General features: G+C 37.8%; 2 protein-coding genes across 6 annotated transcripts in view; both read left to right on the top strand.

Annotated features, from left to right (window-relative positions):
* Window positions 1-3,321, top strand: part of rprd2a (regulation of nuclear pre-mRNA domain containing 2a) — a 42,627-nt gene extending 39,306 nt beyond the window's left edge. Inside the window, exons 10-11 of one of the 2 annotated variants that reach the window (XM_016551623.1) lie at window positions 707-2,778; window positions 3,171-3,321. In XM_016551623.1, coding sequence (XP_016407109.1) covers window positions 707-2,406 — 1,700 coding nt within the window. In that variant the 3' untranslated portion in view covers window positions 2,407-2,778; window positions 3,171-3,321. Of the gene's footprint in view, window positions 1-706; window positions 2,779-3,165 lie in introns of both variants that reach the window. The other variant, XM_016551622.1, reaches the window with a different exon arrangement.
* The window catches only part of LOC107739496 (CUGBP Elav-like family member 3), a 31,729-nt gene continuing 18,741 nt past the window's right edge, over window positions 2,699-15,686 (top strand). For all 4 annotated transcript variants that reach the window (XR_001640009.1, XM_016551626.1, XM_016551624.1 and 1 more), the window contains exons 1-5: window positions 2,699-2,781; window positions 6,958-7,042; window positions 9,351-9,572; window positions 11,176-11,452; window positions 11,870-11,952. Coding sequence is in view for 3 of the 4 variants with exons in the window: in XM_016551626.1 (XP_016407112.1) it covers window positions 11,308-11,452; window positions 11,870-11,952 (228 nt within the window). In the remaining variant the exon portion in view is untranslated. The remainder of the gene's footprint in view (window positions 2,782-6,957; window positions 7,043-9,350; window positions 9,573-11,175; window positions 11,453-11,869; window positions 11,953-15,686) is intronic.

Below are 15,686 nucleotides of genomic sequence, written 5' to 3'. Positions count from 1 at the left end.
AACACGCAGAGTTGTAAATGTGAACATGTGGACCGACAAGATAATGCATTATAAAAATCGAAACAATTAAGACAAATTATATTTATATTGTTATTTAATTAATGTAACAATTGATTAATAATAATTGTTTAAATTGATATCATAATTGATACAAGTCGTCCATTTACTTAAAAATTTATATAAAACTTTTTGTTTTGTGAAAACCTGTATGTCATGCTTTTTACAGTCATGTTACAGTTTAATATGTTACAATAGTCATTGCCCTACTGCGCTCATATGATATTTTATTTGTGCAGGTCTTAAAAATGTCTCAAGTCTTACATTTGAGTTTAAAAATCCTGCAGATACTGAGTTTAAGATGACTTAAGGGAGCTCTTTTAGTCTCTTAAATTTATTAAGGTGAAATGGTTACTAAGGACTTTGTAGCAACACTTAAGGGAACACTTAAATAATTAAGGGGAATACTTAATGACAGCTTTAAGGTTCCTTAAGTTGACCCTTAAGTTTTTTTCTTGCAACACAAGTTTCACTAAGGGCTCCCTTAACCTTAAAACTAAGGAATTTCTTAGCTTAAGGGCTTTCATGCAACCGGGCCCTGACCCTTAGTATGAGTTCTTTAGAAAATGTGTTTTGTTTTTAAATCAATCTGCTGACCCTTGCGTCCCTACCCCTATCTTTCTCTTTCTACAATTTTTTTTCCCGCCAGGTCTGTCCTCTTTGCTAAACAACCCGACTGCAAAGACCACCACATCTTCAAATTCTGAAAAGCAATCTCTGACATCACGTCTTACAGCAGAGACTCATACATCTCCTGAAGTCTTACTTGCTCCTTCTAGTCTCCCACTGGCTAGGGATCCCTCCACTCAAGGATGTGTGGCTCCTACGGCTATGCAGTCCAATATGGAGAATGAGAAAGTAACTCCTAGCTCTTCTCTAAACTCTACCTTGGACTCCAAGATTGATAACTTTCTCCAAGGTAACCCAGGGCTGAAAGACTTTAATTTGGGATTTCCATCTGTTCTGTCGTGGCCTAAAGGAACTGTTGATAGCCCTTCAGCAAGTGCAGAGAACCTTGGTGGAACCCCTGTAAGGGATGAAGCTGGTGCTACACCAACGCAAGATGAAATTATGGATGCTCCTCAATCAGAGCTGTTCCCGTATCAGCAGGGGCAAACGGTGTCTATGTCCACAGCTTTAGATGCTAAATCAATGCGTCCACTTCCATCTGGACAGAAACAAAATGCTCAAACCGATCCACAAGCTCATACAGACATGCACCAGAAGACCGCACCAAAAAAAGACTTTAAAAACTCTGTGCCCTCTCTTGCGGAGGCAGAAGCTAAGCGGCATCAACGCATTGAAGCAATGCGTTCCTCTTCTATGTCCAGCAACCAGCAACCTTTGAGAGACAGTGTAGAAACCATCGAGAAATCCAGTGTGATGCTTCAAGAGCTGAGACAAAACCCCTTAATTCATGATGTGGGACCAAATCCTAAAATGGTGGAAGGTAGCTACGCATATCAAGATGATCTAGAGAAGCAAGTATTGGCCAGCTCTGACGCATACGGTGCAGAGCGGTACGTTGCCAAAGAACCAAGACAGGATCTTACTGCGCCTAACTTCTTCACCACACCTCTGCCACCTATCCCAAAGCTTCCTCCTCCACCACAAGATTTCATGCATCCTGCATCTTCTTCGAGAGCAAGTGGTCCTCATGCCACCGAAGATTTGCAGGAACCTTTCGGGGAAGCAGAAAGAGGTGGTGTTGATGGCTCCTATGTCCCAGCAAACTCTGATAATGAACAGTTATCTCATGAGGTTTCAAACAAGGAGCCTTTCCATCCACTTGGGAATGGGGCTTCTCACTCTGCTCATGCACCGCACCTTGTTCCTAAAATCCCACCGAATGGTCCAGCGGACTACAACCACCAACATCCACCAAGAGTACCTCTGCAGCCCCCTTCAAGTATACCCCATCACCGCATTGGGTCTTCTCCTCCAGTACGGGGTTACCATGAAGCCTCAAGTCTTCCTCGACCTTTGCCTGAAGATCCATACTTTGACCCATACTACGAACATCCACAACGTAGCCCCTCTCCCCCTCATTACGACATGCACCTAATTTCACCTCGTGCACAAGAGTATTATCCTGAAGAAATACCACCTCACTACCCAGAGCACAGGGTTCCTCCTCACCTGGAGCACAGGCCTCCACCACCACACCATATTCGTCCACCTCACCCTGGGCACTATCCAGCTCCTAGGCCCCTTCGTAGGCCACCACCGGTCCATCATGAGCTGCCCTTTCCAAGAGGCAAGCGACCTGGCCCAACTTTTGGCGGACCTCCCAGAGTCAGGGGCCCCTTTTATCCCCCTAAACGACCTTTCTTGCCTCCACATTACTGAAGTGTGTCTTGTGATTTTTATGCTCAGGTGTTTAGTGCATGTCACAGTGAGCAAGTAAAGAAGTCCAAGTGCTGTTGGGTTATCATCAAGACAAAAATTGCTGTGGACATTGACATGAAGGGGATGGTGCTGAACACCTTCACAAAATCACAATAGAAAAGTGCACATTTATTCAAGTAACCAAGGGGATGGAATCAGATCACCAAAAACATTTGAGCAAGATCTGTTCTTTTCCAACACCAAGACATGTAAAGCGTAAGCATTTGTGCTGCAAGATGAAGTCAAGGAGCACTGGAGCAGAGAAATGGAAAGAATATCTGGCAAGGAATGCTGGGGGAATGAGATGGAATCTGAAGGCAGACAAAACAAGAGGTGGTTATTCAATTTCATTTCATTAATTCTTCTTTAATTTTTATAGTTTTTGTGTCTAGTTCTATAAAAAAGTCAAATTGAAAGGTTAATACAAAATATCCTTTATCCTTTTCCCTTAGAGGGAATGTGTGTGTACATATCTCGCAGATATGTTTGGGAAACTCAATGTTTTTTTTGGATCAGCATTTAACAGGTTGATATGTGATATTTTTTTACTTCCAAATTTAAGTTCAACTGATGATCAAGCTATATTGTTATGCAAAGCTGGTAGTTTTGATCTTATTTTGTACATGTAATTAAATGTACCTTAACAGGTAGTTAAGCTTCATTATCCTCTTTCATGGACAAACAGCAGTGTAGAGAAAAAGTAATCTTTACAATTTTGAGGTAAGGCGCTGAGGTGTACAGAGACGAGCCGTTTTTGCCAACAGTGGCAGAAGATGCAGAAGAAACGAAGTTGTCGGGCAGAATCATCACGGCCTCCCTCAGTTCCCCGAGGCTTTTACTGTACTGACATAAATAAAGATGTGTTTGGAAAAAAAACACTGTGGTGGAGTGCAGTCTCAACCATGATGTCTTTGAGTCTTTTCATCTCAGTTGCTTCCGAACTGATTTCTTTGCTCTTCACAGTTTCGCGAACACCTTTCATTCATTAATAAAATATGATCAACATTGTATGCAGAGATTTTATTGTAGCTAAATGGCTGCAACTCATGTTGACTATATATGACTGAGAATTGTCCTACACCGTGTTCTAGAACCAAAATCAGAGGCTTTTTAGCCCATTTAATGTATTTCTCAATTAATTAGTGTTTGAATGGGTAAATGTAGGCCATTTCTATGATAAATTCTATGTAACTGCAAACTGTACAAAGCATAGCTTGAGTTATCAGAATCTTAAGTGTAGACAGTTAATTCAAGCTAAATGTTTACCTCCTCACTCGGTGTGTTCTGTAATCAGTCCATTCCAGCTCCACTTCGGGTTTTCTGTTTCCTATTTAGTGATCCTGGATCCCTTAACGCTCCTCTCACATACTGTAGTCTGGTTTGCAATGAGTATTTACTTCATAATTACCCGTATTTATCTCACTTTAGGCTTATGTTTGCACAAATTGTTTGAAATAGCCAATTATTATGCCGAGACAGATTAAGATCAAGTTTTTGTCTGATCAAATAAGCACTTTATCAAGAGATGACTCTGGTCACACTTCAGTTGTGAGGCAAATGTTGCATCACACTGTTGCATCTTTCTCTGAAATAAATGTAGCTTAAAAGACAAAGAATTATGTTTCTCTGAATTAAGTGTAGCATATAAGACAAGGAATTTACACAATAACTTGATTCTAAAATTAAGGCCTAGCATAGTTCCACTTAATTTAATGTCACTCATGCTCGAGTCCTGGCTGATTGGATTAGGCACAGATGGATATTTATGGTGTGAACTCCTAAAATCGGAACAACGTAACAACATGAGGCTTTTTTTTTTTTTCTTGAACACAACATTATAGAAGTGTAAAGTAAAAGGAGAAATTCTTCAACCTTAAAATCAGTTGCAGTTGATGTTTGCTGGCTAATAGGCAGGATTTTAGCAATGAGCAAAGCGGTATAATTCCACTGATTCTGACGTTATAGCAGAATAACTTCTGCTTCAGAAATCTTAAAAAAAAAAAAAACGAGCGCAAAAGTAAAACACTGCAGGACTTTTTAAAACATGTTGAAACTGGCTTTTCTGGCTGGGTACTTCAGTAGCCTATATACATTTTTCATGCTTCAACTTTCATCAAACAGAAAAGGAAGCAAAGACTCAAATTAGATTATTTGGCTAATTTATTGTAAAACATTAAATAAAGAAAATATAGCTAAATAACCACAGTGCTGCTGGAAACATTAAGTTGCCCTTTATAATGAAGTAAAAAATCATAATTGCTTATAATACTAAATTGCTTAAAATCATAAAATTAGCATTAAATTGCTAAAGACCTGTTAAAGTTAAACCGTTAAATAATTGCCTGAAATTTTCACATATACATTCCAAAAACAGCATATACATGATATTGTAACCTCTAGTTGACTAAATTTAGCTTTGTTTCAAGTTGCAAAACAAACATTTACACATGGTCTTCAGCAGGGGGCGACAAGCTGTGGTGATGTCCTGGGCCCTGTGCTGAAAGGAGCCATGCACTAATGTCCTGGTTGTATTTTGCTAACTTAAACAAAATCCTCATCAAATCTAGATGATGCGTTTTGCTGTTTCAGAGAAAGTTTCCTTTTTAAGAACATCTGGTGATGAGCAAACTTTAAAGGGATAGTTCACCCAAAAATGAATATTTTATCATCATTACTCACCCTCAAGTTCTTCCAAACCCGTATGAGTTTCTTCTGTTGAATGTTGGTAACCAAACAGTTGCTGGTAGCCATTGACTTCCATAGTATTTTTTTTTCCATACTATGGAAGTCAATGGCTTTTACCAACTGTGTGGTTACCCACGTTTTTCAAAATATCTTTTGTGTTCAACTGAAGAAAGAAACGCATGCAGGTTTAGGACGACTTGATTGATGGATGGACTATCCCTTTTAGTTATTCATAGTTTCACACCAGGGGTTTTCAAACACTCTTTTGCCCTGAGGTTCATCCTTCAGTAAGGCACCTGCTGTTGAGGTGTCATACGGTTGATCTCCTCTCTGTCTGTCATGGACAAAAGCAGGGTTTTGAATTACAAACTGCCTCAGTAAAACATAACCTTAATTCTTAATTCATTAATTCGTTTCCAGCATGTGTAGAGATTTGGTGGGGCTAGGAGTAATTAACAAACACCTATATCACGTTTTTGCAAATTAAAGTACTAATAACGAGGTTTAAATTAAAGTTTATCTTAATTATAATTAAAGACGTACAAATAGACGTGAAAGAATATAATGGTCAATAAAGTTATCGAAGATTCCTTACTGGTTTTAAATGACATTTTATACAGTGCTATTTACACAAATCAAGAAAGGCCAGAGCTCAGCATTCCATCAACATTCAGTTCCACAAGATGTCGCCTCTCTCATACGAATATGCGAAGTTGTTTTGAATTTCTAGCGTATTATTAAAATAGGCTATATCGAGAGTTAACGCTGAAGCTGTCCAATATGTTAAGACAGTCAAAACAACTGTCTATGGTCGTGTCCTCAGATGTTTCAATAAGACCGATTATGATACCTACACTCGGATTTATTTTCGGGGAAATAATAATAATAATAATGAAATGTAGCCTATAAAATATTTTGTCGGCCGAAAAACAAAAAACTCAACTTCAAGCTTCTGAACAGAAAAATAAGATTAAAAAACATATTAAACTAGGTTATTATTATTATTATTATTATTATCTGTAATATGTAATTATAAGATTAAACGCCTAATCATTGCAATACATTATTATAGCCTATGTTATAATTTAATTAATAGTTAATATAATTAGTGTAGAGTCATGTTTTGAATTTTAATAGATCTAAATATCTTAAAGTAATTTAATTTGGCTGCTAACGCTACACCATTAAACGTTTACAGGACCGAAGATGACGTTTAACAGTGATTCTGAGGTTTACGGTAATCTTCTGACGTTCATCAGCTCGCTCGTCCGTTTACTTTACGTAACATACCTTATTTAAATAGCAGAGAGGGCCACGCCCCCATACGCGAAGAGCGAGCGCACTGTTCCTAACAGTAGAATGTTTTCTAACCGCGTCATGCTAAACTTTCCACAACAGCATGTGCCGCGTGGGATGCCATCAAGTTATCCACCCCCGGCATACACAGTTTATACACTAGAAATGACCTCTGTATCAAAATATTAAAATAAACACTTTGCTTAAGTAACCAATGTTTATTATTCTTCTTTGCATTTAATAGAAATTTTAATAGAATGCTTTCTCTTTATATATACAAAAAAAAACTACAAAAATGTCAAGGGGCAGTACCCTTTCAAAAGATACTAGTAGTAACTTTAATATGTATTTTAAAGCACCATTGTGGGGGGTGGGTGGTGGATGTATATATATATATATATATATATATATATATATATACTCTCTTGTATGTATGTTCTACATACCTTCCCCCTTCTGTCACCTTAGTCTTTTAACCCAATCAACCTTTTGTTTTGTTTTTCTCCCTCTGTCCATCCTCAATGAATGCAGATCTGGTGAGGACTTTGTCTGCCCAGCAACAGAGTGCTTGAGGGGACATCCAATGTCCTTGTATCCCATCTGCTTGCAAATAAAGGTAAAGGATATGCAGTTGCACAAAGCACACTCAGTCTGTGTTAATTACCCATTTATATTTGCAAGAACTGTAAAATATATCAGGCTGTAAGTCCATAGCAAAGCATGCCACTCTGAAGTCAGTGGTAAAATGCACTTAACTATTGAATATTTTCTTATGCAATGGACAGAATGTAATATTAGTCTTAAACTTAGATTGTAATGGAGGTTAACTGTATTATGTGCACAACATGGTTAAAGCCTTTATTCTGCTAAAGTTGTTTCAGGCCTTAAGGACAAATGCAATAAACAATGTAAAGTTAGAGCTCTACCTCCCTCTACTGGTACAAACTGATGTTAATGAGCTGGTACTTTATTGCTATAGGCAAGTATCATAGGTCTCATGGGTTAGCTTGCTCTCTTGTTAGAGGTATTGTGGTTTCTGTTGTTCTCGTAATGAGTATGCAGGCAATATTGTATCGACATATTATTAGACAAAGCAAAAATGTAAATAATTTTTTTTTTTAAATAAGTATGACCATATAGGCCTAGCATAGTGGCTAACCCAGAACTGACAAATCGGGTTATTGCTCGAAAAGAATGCACAACATAAAGGTCAGGGTATATCAGTAGGTGACCTTTATGCCAGTCCACTTGAAGTGAGTAGATGCAGCTGATACAATATCACGTTTCATACCTCACAAAGATATGAGGGCCTTGGGCTGCTTGATATGAATTTATATGTATAAAATATAAAAGAAGCCACTCACAAATGATGAAAGCAGTTTGTTTATCATCCAGATTTCTTGGCTCTTGTTCAAAAATCATGTTGAGCATCTGGGAGCTTACATTTAATCGATTCTCCTGCATACTTCACATAGACTTTGACCACCGACAAGCTCTCAATGCTTACAAATAGGCAATACTGAAATAACCAGCAGATGTCGTCGTTAATTCAACTGTCTGGTATAACCAGTTGAGTCATCTGTGATTTTAAGTGCGTGCTCTTGTGTACGTGAATGTGTCGTGTTTTGGGGTCATAGTATAGAGTTATGGGTTTTGTTCTAAAATGAGGTTATCAGAAAGATAACTTTTTAATATGGATTCGAGGTCAAGGGTAAAAACAGCATTGGGGGATTTAAGGGCTCGTGGCAGATGGTTGTCAATCCCAGTAAATGAACACAAGTACTCTAGTCTTTAATTTAGTTTACCCTAAGAGCCAGACAGCCTGATATATAGGCTACTGACCATTAAACAATTACAGATGAACTTCATGTCCCGGCGGATGTAAAGCGAACACACGGTTTGTGAAGTGATCTGTATAAATTAATCTCCTAAAGGTTAATTTTACTTATTTATATATTTTTGTCAGTAATAGAGAATGAATTAAATTGAATTCCCTGTCAGATCGCGCACTAAGATAGCGAAATTGCTCGACCGCATAGCGAGCACATCACGTAGTAGCCTATGTGGGCGTTAATTTGCGAGAAAACATGATTTGGCTCAATGTAGTTTCAGCACCGTGGTCAGAGCTCGACGAGAACAAAAGGCGGATTAGCGTCCTTGATATCAGGCACCGTCGAAATGTTACATACAAACCTAAAAAACGAACACTCGAATAAAGCAGTAGCGAACCGTAACCCTGTTCACCTGAGTGTACATTTCCTATGAGTAAAACGTGTTCGTTTGTTTGAATTTTTTTTTTTTTTTTTTTTTTTTTTTTGCCATATTTTGTTTGTCATTTAACGTAGCTCTTCATGAAGGAACGTGTGACATTATTATTCATAGAATTATTACTATTGTTCTTTATTAATCATTTTGAATATGATTATTCCGTCCTCCTTTGTCTTTTTTCCCCATTATGTTTGCTTTAATTTTTTTGTATACATATGGAAAATTCATTGGTCTCTTTTGTCAAACTAGTTTCCCTCGTACAACTCATTCTCAAAACAAAAGGAGGTGAATCATGCTGTAAATATAGTACTGTATTCAATTTAGCTATGATGATCTGCAGTAATTGTAAGAAAATATAAAATAAACTATCCCTTTTTTATATATAAAGTTGCAATTACAAGATTTTGAGTCACAAACTTGAGCTATGCGTTATAAGAACTAAAATAATTGTGAAACAGTTGCATTTGTGAGATATTTTGGTGCAGATACAAAAAAACTGTCTAAAGATAGAGATTCTATACATGAGATATCTATATCTATATGAGCTGAGATATAAAGGCGCGATTAGGAGAAATTCATGATACATTTTTTTAAACCTGTTTTTACCTCCATTGTATCACACTGATATTAAAGGGACAGATGTTTCTATTTGACAGCACCCAATGGTTTTGCGGATACGCTGTGTGAGAGGAAAATATACACGCTCCCTTAAGCCGAGTAAACGTCACGGTTTCCACACCCCGAGGGAGGACAGGAGATGGACAGGAGGGGGACACCGGCTTTCGACGTCAAAAGCAACGGGTTATACGGAGTGTCAACACCGTGAATATAGGCTACAGCATTACAGTGCATCTTCTTCACAGCCTCTGCATTAAAACGTGAGTGAAATCCATTTTATTTGCATTTATACTTGTATTGATTCATGCATGTATTCTAGTCAACAGGAGATATTTGAGAGGGCAGAGAGAGACAAAAACCAAGACGACTCGAGGGTGACAGATGCACGGATTTAGTTAAACGTACAGGGGTTGGCGTTCAAGCCACCCCTCTCCATCAGCTCTCTTTATCTGTGCACGTAGAATATCAGACCATATTCACAACCAGGCAGAAAGACAGCAAATAAACAAACATCCCCTTGGGATTAACAAAAGAGAGAGAGAGAGAGAGAGAGAGAGGGAAGGATACGAGAGCAAATTTCGCCCTGCACAAACACCAGAGAGCTAGTACAAATTGATTAAATTCTTTTAGTCTCTTTTGATTTAAAGACGTGAAGTTGCTTGGATAGCTGCGTGTTTTTGTTCTCTATCATGTATGTGCGTATGTGCAGTTGGTGTGGTGACAAAGAGCCACATACGCCTGAGCTTCCAGTGAGGATTAAACAAAGAAGCAATGGGGATATCTGTCGATATTTATATGCATTTCATTTTATTGCATTCACTTTTAATATGCTCTCTTGCCAGAGCTCGTAACACAAATTTCTTTGTTTTACTATAGCATTTTAATCTCTTAAAATACCTTAGAGATTGACTGATCTCTCGTATTTATATTCTGTTTTTGGTGACACCTTATAATAGCATACATTATTAATATTTACATTATATAATGCATTCATTCAAACAGATCATTAATGTATACTCAAATAGCTCGAAATTTTAATTTTTTAATATATATATATATATATATATATATATAGCTACTACAGATCTGCTAAGCATTGTATGATGTTGAAATATCAAACAAAAAGCACTGTATAGAAATCCCTATTATCCTCCATAATATTATGTAGTTAATTCAGCTCAAACTTAAACTTTGTTTTGTAGATAATTAGATATTTTTTTTGTATGCTTTCTGTTTGTTTATAAACGTTATACTTGTAAAGAAATGTAAGATGTCCCATTGTGTGAAAATGTTCGGCATTCAAATTGACGGTCATGGAAGACGATATTGTAATTCTGGCAAACTGAATGGCGATTGGAGGTTGTTCTTGAATTTATTTGCATATTGAATTTTGATTGGTCTAGATCTAATTAAGTATGCCTTCATATTGCGGAACAGAAAAGGCGTTAGCCCATTTTGATTCTCGGTAACTAAAGGGGGTTCGGGGAAGTAAAATAAATAAATAAATAAATAAGAGGTTGGGGGCCTTAAAAGAAAATGTTTTACATTTAAGTACAAATATAGTAGGTTTTAGCTGAGTTTAAAACGTTTCAGTTACCACAAGTTACAACTTAGGACTCAATATTCTCACATTTCGCTCACGAACAGAAATGACTTGAGTTTGAGGAGGTAACCATAGCAACAGCTCCACCAATCGTATTTTACATTGATAAAAAAACCATGTAAAAAACTATACTGTCGTTATTTCGATATACATTTTACAGACCCAAAATAAAAGCATTTGTGTTTTGTTTAAAAGGTCTCCCAGATAGGTAACGTTTGGCCAACTATATACATATATATATATTTATTTTTTTTATTCAGAGCTGTCACGGTTCAAACCTTTCCACCGGGACTCGTGTTTAACATCGCGACTCTTCCCCCGTCGCTGAGCCGCTCTCCAGTGCTGAAACCCCGGGCGCAGCTGTCGCTCCGTCCCCTTAGGAAACTGTCCTAATGAAGGAGGCCGACGCCATCAAGCTCTTCATTGGCCAGATCCCACGGAATCTGGAGGAGAAGGACCTGAAGCCCATCTTTGAGCAGTTTGGGAAGATCTATGAGCTTACGGTGATCAAGGACAAGTACACGGGAATGCACAAAGGTAATTAAATGCTGCTCTATAGAACGGACAGTCTCAAGGGGAGATGGGAGACTAATGGTGCTAGATGAGTTTCCTATTCATATCTTAACTACATATCTTAGTTCGTCTACTGAGGCCTTCTTTGACAGTGGGATATATACTTGTTTTATTGTGTAGAAACTTTAACCTTTAGTTTGCAATAACATTCATTTCCTGCTGCTTCATTTTAAGTTTGCATCCAACATTCTAGCTTCCTATGATAAACAAATCTATTCATAGAAAAGGCATCTTTGGTGAGAAAACAAATTGTTCATAATTCTTAGTCACGGTTGTCATATCCTTTTATGTCCGCAAAACACTGCTTGTTATCCATGGTCTGTCTATGTCTGTTATGTTTTTATTTTTACATCCCACGTTGTATTCTTGTTCTTTCTTCAGGATGTGCGTTCTTGACGTACTGTGCGAGGGAGTCAGCCTTGAAGGCCCAGAATGCACTGCACGAGCAGAAGACATTGCCGGGGGTGAGTTGTCGCTGTTAATAATGTGAACGGGCTGTATAAAAAATAGATTTATTTAAGTCAAACAAACACTTCCAATTGCCTATATATAGCAGACTACATATAGGATAAATCTTTTATCATGAAGCTCTTCTAACAGGGCTGAGGAACATGAAGTCATTTCTAAAAGTGGAAACAACACATTATATGGTTCAGGAGATGGGATCTGTGGAAATCTGTGTTGACTGAACAGACTTTAATTAGGTATGTAGGAGGGCACATTCCTTGAAGGCATCTGCGATCGTGTCGCTGTCTGAAGTCGTTGATTAGCTGTTAGGCCATCTGCCATGACGGGCAACCTATAAATTCATTTTTATGCATTTTTATGTGTAAATTACCTACTTTTTCAGATTTGCCAGATGTACGGGATCATTATGAGCGGTGTTGCAAGTTGAATGCACGTGACGTCAATGTATAGAACTTGAGGATGAGATCATATGGTCTGTTTTGTGATTTACAAGCAGGAATTAAAGGCATATTCCACCCATTAACTAAGCCTCATGCCATTCCATACATGTATGACTTTCTATATTCAGCTCCACACAGAAGATATTTTGAAGAATGTTGGTAACCAAACAGTTTCGGTTCCCATTGACTTCCATTGTTGAACAATTCTTCAAAATATCTTCTTTTATGTTCCACAGATAAAAATAGAGTCAAACCAGTTTGGAATAACATTAGAGTGAGTATGATGATGACAGTATTTTAATTATTAGGTGGAATATCCCTTTAATACAACTATTGCACGTGGTGATGTTTTTTTCCCCCCTGTTGATTAGACTTGGAGCAAGCAAACTACAGGGATTTTTTTCGCTTCCCCTCAAATTCTATTTAAGTGAGTTTAATTTGCACTAGAGGAAGCTGCGTGTCGTAAAAGATGAGACACGATGTGGACTGAGCGGCCAAACAGAAGCTTCTGGTGCATCTGAACAGACTCCGAGCCAACTGTGGTCCCACCAGACGTAGGCTAATGAAGGGATATAATGGCTTTATTGCTCCGTATGTCACATCATGTAACATTGAAAGCTGGTTGAGTAGTGTTAGAAGCGACAAAATTAAATCGAAGTGTGAGCAAAGTAAACCTTGTTCTGCCTTGGTTTTAGAGAATCAATGTTTGTGAGCATCTGTTTAGATGGTTTTTCCTTATGGTGAGTAACGTTATGCGCATGTGTGCTCGTGGGTAACTCCAGAACAAATCCCATTATTAGCATGACAGTAGTCTGACCTTTGCCAACCTCTCCAGGCACAGATCAGTGGGTTCCCCTGGCTTTAAATCCTCCTTCTCTATCCCTCCATCCTTCTATTAGTCTCCCCCCTCACCTAAGCCTGGTAAGACGGTGTTCAAACCTCCCCCATGAGGTACGGCGGGAACCACATTATTAAGAATAACACCCACCTCTCCTAAACAGAAATCTCTCTTCTTCTTTCTCTGTCTCTCTCTTTCGTTACACACACACACACACAGACACACACACACACAGACAGCCCAGCTGTGTGGCATTATTACCAGCTCATGGCACCTGCCATTCAGAGCAGGCCCCGCCCACTGCCTGTCAATCATAGAGAATTGCTTTAGCAACGCTGCGTGATGTGTGTTTAGAGTGCATGTGCCGGTGAGATAGGAATTGTAACCACGATGAGAGGAGAAAGACAGATAAGATAAGACAGAAATTGGCTTGGAACTTTAATTTCTCACCTTTTCTCTTTTTCTCTCAGGCTTTGTTCACACTACATCCAATTCAGATTTGTTTTTCAGATTTGATCTTTAAGACTCAGTATGTGCATTGTCATTTTGTGAGTGATGAAAACGTACCTTGTTCAAATAGTGTAAGAAAAGGGGTAGGTTCACCCAAAAATGACAATTCTGCCATCATTTACTTATTCTCATGTTGTCCCAAACCTGTATGACGTAATTTCTTCTGCAAAACACAAAAGATATTTTGAAAAATGTCTCAAGGTTTTTTTTGTCCTTGCAATGGAAGTTAATGAGATCCAATGCTGTTTTGGATTCCTTTGACTCTCACTGGTGTAATTTTAGGATTATTTATTGTAGTATTTATGCATTTTTCATTTAGATTTTATTTTTATTTTTAGTCATTTTGTTATGTGCTTGTGCCATTTTATTTAAAATGTTTATTAAGCTTTCATTTATTTGTTTTAACTTTCAGTTTTAGTTTTAGTCATTTTTGTACTTCAATTGTTTTATTTTAGTTATTTGCCAAGGCAACATTTCTCACTTTCATTTGAGGTCTGATATTTTTATTTTATTTCAGCTTTATTTCAATTAACGAAACTGATCTGTAATAACTTTAGTTTTAGTTGTAGTTTTAGTTAACGATTACAACAGTGTTTCATTGAATGGAGAAAAAAACCACTTACATATACTTCATAACATCTTCTTTCATGTTCTACAGATGAAAAATATACAAATGTTTGTAATAGGGTTTGTAATAGTCATATTTCATACATTTGGTTAAACTTTATTTTAAGGTGTCCTTGTTACAGGTACTGAGTAATATAAATTAACTACATGTACTTACTATATGGTTAGGATTAGGGTTAGTCTTAGGGGTACTTGCATGTAATTATGCACAATTCATTGTTATTATAATAACAAGTACTTACAGTGTAATTATACATTTAAGTACTGAGTAATATAAATTGACTACATGTACTTACTATATGGTTAGGGTTAGGATTAGGGTTAGGCTTAGGGGTACTTGCATGTAATTATGCATAATTAATTGTTATTATAATAATAAGTTCATGTAACGTGCATCAAGGACACCTTAAAATAAAGTGTTACCATACATTTTTATGACTACTGTTTGGATGAGCAAAAAATAACTGACAAAAACAGTATAATATTCTAATTTTGCTAATGTTGACACTCTGAATAAAAGATCAACTGAGAGCAGTGAACTGAATGGAGAGGTAAAGGAAGGCAAGGGAGGAGGGGTTGAACAGATGGCATGGCTGGAGTGGCACCTGGCCTTATGTTTAATTTCAGGTGAGAGGCACGCAGTGATTGTAGACAGAGGAGGAGAATGGAGACCTGGAGTCCTCTTTCTGGTTTTCTGTCCCATGCTCTCCTCCTCCTCCCCCTCTTATCTTTCCCCATCTCTCCTATCTCTCGCTCTCTGCCTACCGTTGCCATCCCAACGTGTTTGCTTACCTCTGTTTATCACATGGCCCCACTTGCATGGGCACAACAAAGCGCCAGGCATCGTCCAAGGTACTTCAGTCGCGCAAACATTCGTATGCGCTTTTAAATCCAGCACTGCATTCACGTACGTACACACCCTCAATCTCTCGTTTCCTCTACATCTCTAATCATATTCCCTTTGGCCTTTGGCAGCAGCTAGTGTACTACAGGGCTGAAATACTGGATGAATTTGAAACATGTGAAATGTGACTCAGCTGGATCCTATCTGACTTCAGTTAAGATAAATATCAGCTTTCACAATGATTTTTTTGTGGTTTAAGTTGTTGTATTTGCTGTTTCACAAACAGCTTTACTCTTACCCCTGCCTCAGCCATAAAAATCGTGACAAAAAAACAAGATGTAGTAGATCAGCAGGACAGACCAGATAGCTTCTGTTTGCACTATTAATGTTGTTTTTACTATTATAATTTTGATTCAAAGCATCAAATTACACCCGATCTCCATTGAACTAGCGCTCCCTTTGGTTATTGAT

Source organism: Sinocyclocheilus rhinocerous, unplaced genomic scaffold (genome assembly GCF_001515625.1).
Source record: "Sinocyclocheilus rhinocerous isolate Xijiao unplaced genomic scaffold, SAMN03320098_v1.1 scaffold314, whole genome shotgun sequence".
Classification (NCBI taxonomy): Eukaryota; Metazoa; Chordata; class Actinopteri; order Cypriniformes; family Cyprinidae; genus Sinocyclocheilus; species Sinocyclocheilus rhinocerous.
This window is presented reverse-complemented; position numbering and strand designations above follow the sequence as displayed.